This window comes from Mixophyes fleayi, chromosome 7 (assembly GCF_038048845.1).
Source record: "Mixophyes fleayi isolate aMixFle1 chromosome 7, aMixFle1.hap1, whole genome shotgun sequence".
NCBI classification, from domain to species: domain Eukaryota; kingdom Metazoa; phylum Chordata; class Amphibia; order Anura; family Limnodynastidae; genus Mixophyes; species Mixophyes fleayi.
Genome location: NC_134408.1, coordinates 95073915 through 95086792, shown reverse-complemented (window position 1 = coordinate 95086792; position 12878 = coordinate 95073915). Strand labels below are relative to the sequence as shown.

The window sequence follows — 12878 nt, the reverse complement described above, 5'->3', positions numbered from 1 at the left end:
CTTTCCAGCTATTTGAGGATCATTAACAAACCACAAAATCTCTGAGTATTATCAATTGTTTGCTATGTTCAGAACTGAGCCTATTTGTGTGTCAAGTATTTCATGGTGTGTGCTGATTTATGGGCTTTGGAAAAACCTCCCGTAAAATCAATCTTCTCCTGAATTTGTAAATTGGAAGATCATATGAAAAATGCATATGGCAGAAACAGAAAACTACTGCCACTTTAGGATTTTTCCCATTATTATATCGACTTTCAATTTTACTCCTAAAATACATCTTGCTTTAGTCTCATTTATTTTTTTTATTAATATTGAGAGTGAGGGGACATTGAGGTAGTCTTTATTATTGTTGTCACTTTTATGTGTTTGTACGCTGCAAAAAGACACTTTAAGCATTATTAGATCTAGATTAGATTAGAAACCACTCATCTTTGATGGGGTGATTACTGCCTGCATGGTCCCAAATTCAGTGTAATGCATGAGTATAATGTTATTGAGGTTGATCCATATCTATATATCCAGTGAACATATAACCAGAGTTGAGCACCCTGGCCCCACGTGGACTGATAATGTTCTGGCCAACTTGAAGAGTGTTGGTTTCTGTAATCACTCAGGACAGCAGCAGGATTTTTTAAGGCATTCCCTACATTTTGTAGTTTTTGCCTACTCTAATCATATAAGTGAAAGCAGCTTCCATGATAACGTTATATCCTATAAATATGTTTCTCATACCTTAAGTAAGGACTGTAACCACGGGGCCTGGAGCAAACTATACAATACTCCAATCCCATTCACATCTCTATGGTAGAATAGACCCAGCTCTTCAAGAACCAGTGTGAGGATCTGCGAAAGACCTTAAGGAAAGAATGTAAATGGTTAGTGGATGCCAGCTATCATGCTATAGCATCAAATAAACTAGGATTTAAAATCTAATTTGAATAAAGAGATAAACAACCTAAAACAATACTGAAACATATAAATACACAATTGTTTACATCGGTACCAGTTTGTCTTGTAATACACGGTGTAGAATTGTCTGTAACAGAGGTTCCTACAGGACCAAGTTCAATCCAGTGCAGACTGTCTATTGACTATCCAACTTTATACCAGTGATGTGCGCAGGGTCGGTGCTAGGGTCCACGGCGCCCTAGGCATTTTTAAAAAAGCGGCGCCCCCCCCCGCCCCCGCAAAAATCGCCGCCCTCCTCCCTCCTCTCCTTACCTTGTCTCACCACCGCCGCCTCTCTGTTCCGTCTCCTCCACTCCACTCACTGACACTAGTAAGTGGAGGGGAGGAGACGGAGCAGAGAGGCGGCGGTGGTGACAAAATAGCCTCTTCCCCCCTCCCCGTCGATCTGATGCTGTGCGGCGGCCGTGACAGGTATGGTCAGTGGTCGCCGCATAGTTTTAAAGTATTTTATTATTCTGTAGCGCCCTCCAGAGCCCGGCGCCCTAGGCAAGTGCCTAACCTTGCCTAATGGGAGCGCCGGGCCTGGATGTGCGCTGACCCCAGTGATTTGGTTTTGGATGTGATTTTGATTGTATAACGTCTTTGTGCTTTTGGCTGGCAGTTATAGTGTAGTGGTTGGTCTGGAAAAAGAGAGAAGGAGAAGAAGAAAGTGACAAGCAAGAGAACGGACGGGAGGCAGAATTGAGAAGCTGGATTAGAGAAGAGAGAGACAAGAGGAGACTGAACAGAGTGACATATACAGCAGCAGGCTGAAATTTAAAGACAGAGGGAGAATAGGTGAAAAACAGTAGAGATTTATATGAGAGGAAGAGGAGTGGTGATAACAGAGTGAGAAAAAGAAATCAGATTGCCAAAAGCAAGACAAACTACATTATTAAAGCTGACAAGCAAGAAATAAGACATCTTTCAAACCACTTTAAAAATCAAGATCCTGAAGAGATTGCCTGAAACTGAACATGAAGCAATATATTGATAAGTACCCTTCAGTTTTATTATATTTCCTGTTTTACTAGAAAGACTGAGCAAAATGTACATATTAGTTTAGTTAGTCAGGGACCAGGTGGGAAGTAAACTTTGTTTAATGATATATACCCTTGTTCCGGGACAGAGTTACATTTTAAAGGGTAAGTTTTGGGATAGTTAGCCAAGCTTATGGACTGAGTCATATAGGAAATTAATTAATAGAGTTCAGTATTGTTATGAAAACCACTCAAGAGAAACTGGAGATCTGCTACATGTGACAAGCATCGAAATAATCTGTGTTTATTACTATTTTATTAATGCTTGCTGGAGGGATCTCTACCATAGGAGTATTGCAGTTACCATTTTATTTCTACTGAGAACTCATATTATATTACTGAAAAGTAATGAACTGAGCCTGTATAGATGAATACCAAATGCACTTTCAGATGTGTGTTGCATATTGTTATATATTTGACAGTCATATTTATATGTTAAAGGTATGTTGGTTTCAACTGCCGTGTTTTTACATTTCACTTTTTAGTGTGAACTGTTCGGTAGAATAATGTTAAGATGCAGAGGTACCTCTGAAGTTGTCTTTAGGATATTAAGAACTGTGTATCATTATATGATAAGCTAAAGGTTAATATGTTGTTTAGTTTACCTGTGAACTGATATACTGTTTTAAATGTGCACTCCTTATGCAAACTTACTAAAAAAGAAACTAGCCTAAGGAACCACTATAGAAATAAACGTGTCGGTGGATTCTAAAGCTATCTACAGAGTGGTGTGTGTTTTCTGTATTCAAGCCTGGGGTTGAGAGTAAGGGGGTGGAGGGTTCCTTGGTCTCCCTCTGGTGTCACTGAACAAGGGTATTAGAGCTACCGCAAAGAGCTACTGTCTGAAGACCAAGTTGGAGGCACCGAGAATAAAGAAAACTAGTGGTCCAGGAACCAAAACACACCCACACACACCCATACATGACTTAATCATAGGAAAGGGGATGTTACATTTAAAATAATACTGTGTTAAGGGTTTCCTCCCACAGTCCAAAAACAGAGTGGTAGGTTAATTAGCTAGCAACAAAAAAGGTTTTAATGTTGTGTATGTATGTGTGGTAGGGAAATTAGAGTAAGTTTCAATAGGGCAGAGACTAATGTGAATGATTCAATATTCTATTCCCTCAACATGGTATGACCACACCTTTTTTGTGTTTGCATAGCGGCAGTGCACTCACATTGTCCTAATTACCTCCAGGACAATTTGGGGAGGTATGGAATGTAGTACATAGGCTTAAAGCTTACAACTGCACAGCACCACATAATATGATGGATTAATTATTCAAAAAATTATTGCTAATGTAATGTAACTAGGAACACTGAACAGCATGACTCCTCTTATCCTTTGTCCAGTTCTCATTCTGTTATTATTCTGTTATGTCTATCTTTCAATAGTGTATCACTTGATAATGCTTTTCTTTCCTTTTATAAATGAGGTGGGGTACAATATTTTGCCATCCATATAACTTAGGACTAAATCCCATATGCTCACTTATTGTTCTACAAAACTTCCCTCATCCTCAGTCAGACTTGTTGACTGAAGGTGTCTATAAACTTCTATTTAAAACCTCTCAATATACTTGCATCATGGAGATCAATGATGAGTTCCTTCTGGTGTTCACTGATGAGTATGCAATGGAACTTAGTTAGAACATTAATAGAAGTTCCACAATGAATAATCCTACCATTTTCTTGAAGACATCCGGGATTCATTTCCATGGTCTCCCTCATTTTGAAAGATTCCCCAGCCTGCTGTGGATGAACCATCCAAACAATGAGCAGGGAACTGTAAGGTAGAAGAGAAAAAAAATCATAAGGTGCACAGTTTAAAATAGTTTAAAAAAAATCTCCACTAGGTCACTGAAACCCTTAGCTTTAAGCTAATAAACATTGAAGTGAGCCTGCATTGTACTAATAATCAGTCTCTAATAACCACTGATGTCCATATATGGCTTTTTAAATGGATGGTGGAGATGAAAATTAGATTCCAATGTTAAGGAATAGTTTAGTAATACGGCATTAAATCTGCTTCCCATATCAAAATGTAAATTACGCTAATCATCCTTACCGAGAAATGTTGTTTAGAACCTGTTTGTCAGACAAAATACCTTCACTACCTCCACCCAGGCTTGAATTTGTGGAAAAGGCCCACATGTCAAGGCCTAAGTCAGATGGCCAGTAGGGATCAGCATGTTGTCCTTTTTCATTGTCTTATTATATCAAGTTTTTATTATGCATGCCTACCAACATAAAAAAAAATTGTAAAATAAATATATTTACTTCCATGTATATTTTATATAGTTGATATGTGGGGTATGGTGGGAGGCACGGAGCTTTATGACAAATGATGTAAGTGCAAGAAGCAAAAGGGGTTTAGTATGGTGGGATAAAAAACCAGGCCTGTCTCCACTCTCATCTTATATAAATCTCCCTCTCTGTATGTACACATGTCCACTTTGTCTCTTCAAAAGCCTCAAAGCAGCAGTAAATCTTACCTGATGCACTTTTCACTATATCTGATATGTTGATACGTTGGTCACTCTGTCTAGCATTTGAATTTAGCTCTGGACTTACTACGCATATTGTTGGATACCAACCCAGAGACTTATCTTACTTCCTTATGCCCATTACTCTGTACCCACCTTGTTCAGTATAATCTGTTAAGATCACCATTGCGCCCTCCTTCTGTTGTACCTATATATCCATTTACAGCCTTACCAGCGTTTTAAAGGAAGGCTGCCTCCTCACATGGAAGAGGTGTATATGTGCGATTGATTTCTACCACTTCACATGTACAATACTGCATTGAGCGCCAGTGTTTACATCTTGTTATCTACATATATACATACATATATACACACACACATACACACATACATACATACATACATACATACATACATATACAGAGTGAAATACTAGTGATCACAATGATCAGATGAGCATATATTTGCCCCTGAATGATCACTCTCAAGAAACTTTCAACATTTCAACATAGAAAATGATAATCATCGGTCTTGCTCTCTATAAGAACAGTTAGGGGTAATGTATGAAAGTCCAATTTTTTTCAACTCGCCGGAAATCGGCGACTTTGCAGCTAAAATTTAAAGCGGCGATGGCTTGTAAAGGCAAACTTACACTTAACATTAACTTCAATACTTCAATAGTTACAATATAACACAAATGACAAATGGGCATGAGACATACTTGCCAACTTTGTAACTCTCCGCTCTGGAAGATCCCGGAGGGAGGTCAAGTGGCAAGTGGATAGGGGGGGTGCTGGAATCGTGTCATATAGCCCCGACAGTGCAATGCTGTGGTCATATCATTGCAGCATGAAGGCTTGACCAAATTGACACCATTCACGTTATTAAAGTAATTCTATCGTTTTCAAATAAGCATTGCATAGGCGATTGTATTGTGTTTCTAACGCACAAAGTGATTTATTTTAGCAGATGTAAATAGTCAACAATTCAATACATTATTATATTATGATACAGTACAGTACAGCTAATACCAAAAGATACATACATACCGCGCTCTTATTGCATGCATTCGCTGCGCATCCACGGGACCCAATGGACAGTATATCTGCTTAGAATACTGTGTCAGAGTTGACTGAGGGCCATGGGGAGTGCAGCTATGATTATATACAGTACAGTGTTACACAGTGAACAATAGAGATGATGTAGATTGTTTCTATAGGTCCAGATGTTGGGTGGGTCCAGGGTAAACAGGTCATAGGCTGATTCAATCTAAGGAATCCAAAGGTGGGGGTCGTCTCTCCAGGGGGTCTGCTCCTTTCATAGCCAGCATCATACAAAGGTTTATTCCCTAATATCAATAACTAAAGTATGCAATGTGCGATCTCTTCGCCGACTGCACCGGACAGCTGCTGATGAATAGGGCTTTAATAATAATGACACTAGGCATGATACCTTTCCTATAACCTGAACCTTGAATATCACTGAAGTGTACGTATAATCATTATATATATATATATATATATATATATATATATATATATATATATATATATATATATACTACTAATAAACCAAATACTATCTGCTCATAAATCACAGTGTAACGGAACCAATATGAATATGAATTATATAAATAACTAAATGTTGTAATGCAAGTGTGTGCGTGCGTATTTTACCGTGCGATCGCACCACGCGATGTGTTAGGTGGCGTACGGATCGCAATCGCACGGCAAAACAATATTAACCAATATACTTTCGTTCATCCAATTATACGACTTTGACAACGTCAAACCAGGTCATTGAGACCCAATTCCTAGTGATACATCACAAAGGCCTGCTCTCCCGGGGGTTCGGGAGAAGTACACAAAGTACGGGAGCCTCCTGGACAATCTGGGAAAGGAGACATGAGATTTAGCAAGGTAACAATTTGTTGCTTGCTTCTTTATAAAAGCAGAAACATTAAAGGGTTTCATTCAGTAGATTCTATCCTGCGACTGTTACTAAATACATGATATCATCAGGAAAATTTTATTTTATGGGTTTATTTCCAGTCCTCTGATACCACACAAAGCTGGTCCTAGCTCAAGCAGTCAAGAAGACATTAGGGCTGTCCCACATCAGCATAAAACAATTTTAGATGTAAATAAACAGCTGAAAAGCACACACAAGTGCTTTCTAATGTGTTGAGTTTTGACAGATTACAGCATTCCTCTCTTAATCGGAAATAATTAATACATTAAATTCTAATAATTACATTTTAGGAAAAACTGATGTCATGTTACAAGAAAATGTCTTACAAAACAATTACAAATATTTTTGGCAGCATTGCAGTAACTGAGAATTATGTGCAGCTTCTTTATTTGTGCAAATGTGCTTATTTGTCCACCAAGAACACTTGAGGTGCACACACACTTTCCAATGCACAGAACTGCCCCTGGAAAATCAATCTGCTACCTACTCTCTAATTTACTACTACTCCCACTGGTACACCCTTCATATTGTCCCAATCTCTACTTCGAGTCATACTTGCTCCTCTTGTCTCAGCTTTGCCTTTTCCCACAAACTTCCCATTCAGAACAGAACTACAGTCAGAAGCCAATCAGAAGTGAATTTTGGCGACCAAAAAGAAGAAGCCACCAGTCAGAAGGAAGCATCTGCCGGCAGCCAATCAAAAGAGAGAAGCAGCCATTCATCAGTCAGATTATACTAGTACAATTCCTGGGAAAAGAGAAGGAGAAATAACACCCAAGTTGTATATTGGCACAATATCTGGGAAGGGTGCACACCCAAATACAACATGCACCTCTCTCCATATATGTACATGTGGAGGGCTTTAATTATACGTTTATTTATGAATACACACAGATGGCAGGATTATCCCTAAGAATCCTAGTGCTAATCTTCCACTGTCAAACTAACAGTAAACTTTACAGGTTACAGCACAGTTACACATTTATTTATTTATTTTTACAAAAAAATGTTCTTTCAGGTAACAGTACCTGGAGAAATTTAAAATTGAGCTTAGCTAATGGCTAAGTCAGTATGCATGGTTTGCCTTTTTTAAATGTGACTTGTCCAATCAGCTGGGAGGTAGTACCTCATGTCTGCTCAGTTGGAAAGTTTGAGGTGAGGATCTGATGGGTGGTAGATTTGCTATGGTACCAAATCGATGGACTGTTCTGCCCCTGCCTTTTACAGAACCATCTACACTTATTGCTTCTAGACTAGCCTATCTTGGTCTAAATTATGCACAAACAATAAAACTAGCCTGAATTGCCTATTGTTTTTTAACTCCAGATACGCGTATCTGTTGCAGCTCCCAGAGGCATGATACAAAGATGCATGCTGATTATGATAGCACTATCACCATGTATCTTTGCTGTTTAAATTAAAAAAAAATGTTAATGTTAATGTTTGGACCCCTAGAGGCCAATTAAGTTCATTCATTTGTGTTGCAGATACGCAGTTTTGTTGTTGCTTTATGTTTTTTTAAATTTAATTCAACTGGAAAACGTCAGTACCAATTAGGTTAAAATTACTACTCTACTACTTTAGTCTCCCTTGAAGACTAAAGAAGTAAAAAATTACTTTTGGGGAGGGTTTATTTTAATTAATGGATTTTATCGGAGTATGTATTTTCTTACTATTATGTACTGGTGTGGAACTACATGTTCCAGTATGCTTTGGCAGCCATGGACATGCTATCACTTGTAGTTCTACACGTGTTAGCATGCCAAGCAGTTAGGGCTTGCTGAGACTTGTAGTTCCAAAGCAGTACTTCATTGTTTTACATTTTTTATTTTATTTTTTTAATTTACTATTTACCCTGCCACCTACCACCCAAGGAGTGCCAGAAAGAGCCACAGTACAGGGCTGGTTTGCCCTAGGGGGCTACATTGCTTTTTGCAGGTCCGAACCCCTTAGAGAATTCCACCCTGTGCAGGGCGTGGGTGGTATCACATTATGAAAGGAGAACCCACGCTGCGGATCTCCATTATAGTGGGACCAGCCTGTATAGTCTGGTGCTTGCCGGTTTGCAGGGAGACCCTAGGGCCTAAACTATGGCACTGGTGTTGGTTACACAACATTTTTTTAATGTATCCTTTTTGTAACACACTAAAGAGATAAGACAGTAATCAACATCTACTTGATGGTTATAACTGTCATAGCTTTACTCTAGTCACATCAACATACGCTTAGAGAGCATCTTGATGTTATATCATATTTATTCTGTATTTTGAGTTGCATATATCTTAGGATACATACAATTCAAAATACACAAGTAAGGACGCTGATTCGCAGCCGTAGGTTTACACTTACATGCAAATTTGCCCTAAGTGTTCATACTCTGTGACATTTTATTTTTCTGACTTTATTTATACTATATATTTAAAGTACATTACGCACCCAAAAAAATCATTATAGTGTCCCTTTAAAAAACTGTGGTGTAGCATGTGTTACGGCTAAACATGCATAAATAGGTTCACACGAAAAGTGGAGGTGCTTTGCCTGATCACTGCACATTTATAGACATAAATGCATGATTGAAGTCAAAGGTCTACTCAATGCACTGCCTGGTATCATCATTATATCTAACACTCCCATTCATTTGAACCATATAAACCCCCTCCCCCATTTACAAGATGGTGATTACATATTGCTGCATACGCCATCACTGGACCCACTCAGCTGCCAACTAGTTCCTGGCTCTGTAATCAATACACATTGTTCAAACTGAATTCTGCTTTCAAAGTGTGGATGTGTAACAAGCTTCGACATTATCATAGAGCAGACCTATCACAACATCACTACTAAAACTCGTAAAAGGATTGGAAAGTGGGAAATTGGACTAAGGTCTCTCTTGCCAGGAGGCAATAGAAGTTGGTCTAATAAGAAGTTCCTTGTCATGCCAGAGGCATATGCATGGGAACATGTTGTGGAGAGGGGTAAGGGGGTACAGTACTAATATTGCTTTTGGAATTTTGGTATCCTGCATTACAAAACAAAATCACTTCTTCATGAAATTCCGCGCACATCATTGCAGATATTCCTGCTTTCCAAAACACCTTGTCCTCCTGGATCTATTCACAATCATGAACTTATAAAAAGGTGCACCTAACAGCCAATTTGTGGCATCAACAGTTCCGCTTTGCTACTCATTTGTAAATTACACCCAGTGAATTGTGATACTATCAAAAATCGAGTGGTAAAATAAAACAAATACATTTTACATGTAAAAATAGTGCAGAACTTTGACCTTTGAGGAAGATTATACCCAATCACAAAATTGTAGACAACAGCTATATCTAGTCTTTATACTTTATCTGTTCATCAATATCAAACACATGATTACTTATTACTTATATAGAGTTTTTAAAAAAATAGTCTGTTTGTTGTTTTTTTTTTATAAGAAATAAAAAAGGTGGGGAGTGTACAGAAAGAAGAAAGAGGAGGTGAAGGGGGGGGGGGGCTGCTCAGGTATAAACAATAAGCATGAGAACAGCGCAATGGTAATGACAATATCATAATTGTGTCATTATTCATGTTCAATTCCTATATAAATAACCTTTTACAATGTTTGCCAAGAGTACACACTTAACTTGAAATGCTTTCATTTTGGTTTATTTTAGTTAAATTGTCCTGGACTCCAATACCAATTGGTGGGCTCCAATTCTTGCAGTTTATTGGGCATATTACCCGAAATTCTTTCTCCATTCACTGTTATTATGAAGCCCACACTATCCAGTACTTTGCAGTTATGCTGATCAGGTGTACACAGGTGTTGCTACAATTAAGCATAAACATTTAAATTCTTACCTGAATGCACAGCGTAACGAGACAATGTTTCACTCTAGTTTCACATAGACCTGTGTGAAAAGTGTTATCAGCAGCAACCTGGCTAATCCCGTCACATCCTCTTCAGCTACGCAGGGAATACTTAATCAGCTTTGTTTAAAGCCCCAGTGCTATTTTTTTTTAAACTCACAAACTGGCTTACACAATGAATTATGTAGGGGAAAGCATTCTTTAAATAGACTATACACAGAAACCTATATCTTAGGCTAGGTACACACTGGAGAATTTTCCGACCGATGTGTTATCTAGAATGATTGCACCTACGACTGAAGGTCGGGCGATTCATGCGTACACACACTAGCTACATTTTAAGCGATTTTTGGAAGACCAACCTTCCAGCCAGCGACTTTTGACAGCCATATTGCTGCCTTAAAAGATTTTGCTTTCGGTCCTTGCAGGGATATGACGAAAACGTTTAAATAAAGGGCTAACCATCGCCAGCAATTTTCTGCTAAAAGCACATAATTGTCATTTGACTGATCTGCAAACACCACACCACGTGGGAGAGGTGAACACAGCAGAAATTTACATACACACTCCCTGAAAGAAGTCGCAATTTGAGGAACTAGTGGCAGTTGGTTGTGGAATTGGTCGTGAATTCATACACACTACATGAATGGAAGATGATTGGAACGAGATTATTAAACAGTACGACCAACCAAATGAAACAACTATCGGCACTGTTGTGCATCGTGTAAGTATACACACTAACGCGACATCTGATCGAACAGTCATATGTTGGCTGATTTGCCCGATGATTGGCTGAAAAACCTCCAGTGTGTACATAGCCTAAGTAACATGCATTTTTATAAAACATGACATCATTTTTAACATGGTTTGCTATTGTTCAGCGCAAGATCATGAAAAAAAAACAAATTAAGTTGCATATATGAACCATGTTTTACATAGAGGAGCATTTGATCCCACAATTTTCCAACACCACTTTGACATGAGGTGAGGCAGAAGCGCTAACCACTGAGCCACCATTGTGGCTCGGTGGTCGACACTTCTGCCTCACACCACTGGAGTGAACCATTTTCGTCCCACATCCCAAAAACATACTAGTGGGTTTATTGGCTGCTGACAAAATTAACCCTAGTGTGTTTGTATGTATATGTATATATATATATATATATATATATATATATATATGAGAAAAGAAGTGCCAAAACATAGTGTGATATTGCCAAATCAGAGCAGTGATCAGGATAATTTATCAAATTAGCCTCGTACCAGATATAAGATATAAATTCGCTTATCTGAGAAAGTATCCCTCTGCGAGCTCCAAATCCTTCTAGATGCAGATTAAGGAACTCCAAACTAAAACTCAGATAGAAAATTGCAAACAATAGTGTAGTGCGTTTAAAGCAAAAGTGAAAAATATTTTAATACATAAAATTGTATCCATAAACAGCAAAACAATGCCCGTACATTAAGTAAATTCAAATCAAGCTTATCTGTGCACTGTGATCATCCACTGTCCAATGAAGATCTCGCCCTCCACTGGTGATTCTGGTTCCTTTATGCCAGTATACAAACAGGAGATAGTACTTCCTCAGCCCCTCTAGTGACAGGTGACAATGCGTGTTCAGCCAACAGATCAAATCAGGTGCACATCAGAAGATCTCTGACGCGTTTCGTCTATCAGACTTTATCAAAAGGATCATCCTTTCACCCTTTCCAGGTGGAATTTTTGGATCTTATCTTAATGCAGCAGGATAATAAGGTCATTACCAAAAACTTTTTTAAAGAAGTTGATGCCAATAGTTATCTACATTTTAAGAGTTGCCATTTAAGAAAATGGAAGACGAATATTCCGTTTTCGCAATATAACCGTATTAAGAGAAATTGTAGCGACTCTGTAACATGCAGAGAACAGTTGGCAGTTTATCATAATAGATTCCTGGAGAGAGGATACCCAAAAAGCTTACTTAAGGGAGCACTCAATAAAGTTGAAAATGTTGATAGATCTTCATTGTTACTATACAACAAGAAAGAACAGAGAAATAATAAGGAGAGAATTTCCTTTATCACTGGTTACAACATTGGTAAAAAAATAGAATCAAATCAGTGATTTCGAAACATTGGAATATTCTTAAAAGGGACCCCGTTCTAAACAACATCTTACCCGATAGACCTGACATCATCTTTAAAAAGAGTCGAAACCTTAAGGATCTGATAGCTCCAAGTATGCTCAAAGACAAGGAGAATACCTCTTTAACCTTTCTGAATTCAAAAGGTAGCATAAAATGCTCTCATTGTAATGTATGTAGATACATGAGTACTAATAACAAGAAATTTTCTAGCTCAGATGGGAATAGAAGTTATACCATCAATAGCCTTATGAATTGCACATCCTCGTCTGTGATCTATATGCTTGAATGCTCCTGTGGTTTAAGATACGTAGGGAAAACCAAGAGGTTGCTTAAACTGCGTATCCAGGAGCATATAAGGAACATTAAGAATAAGATTGTTGGTCATTCTGTATCAAAACATTTTTTAGAGGTACATCAATCAGATCCAAAGCATTTAAAATTTTTGGCAATAG

General features: G+C 38.2%; 1 protein-coding gene across 1 annotated transcript in view; it reads right to left on the bottom strand.

Annotated features, from left to right (window-relative positions):
• MPP4 (MAGUK p55 scaffold protein 4) overlaps positions 1-3771 on the bottom strand; it is a 68178-nt gene extending 64407 nt beyond the window's left edge. The window contains exons 1-2 of the mRNA XM_075180147.1: positions 3674-3771; positions 733-854 (exon numbers count right to left, since the gene is read on the bottom strand). Of these exons, the coding sequence (XP_075036248.1) occupies positions 733-854; positions 3674-3755 (204 nt within the window). The 5' untranslated portion in view covers positions 3756-3771. The remainder of the gene's footprint in view (positions 1-732; positions 855-3673) is intronic.
• Positions 3772-12878: the final 9107 nt, after the last annotated feature.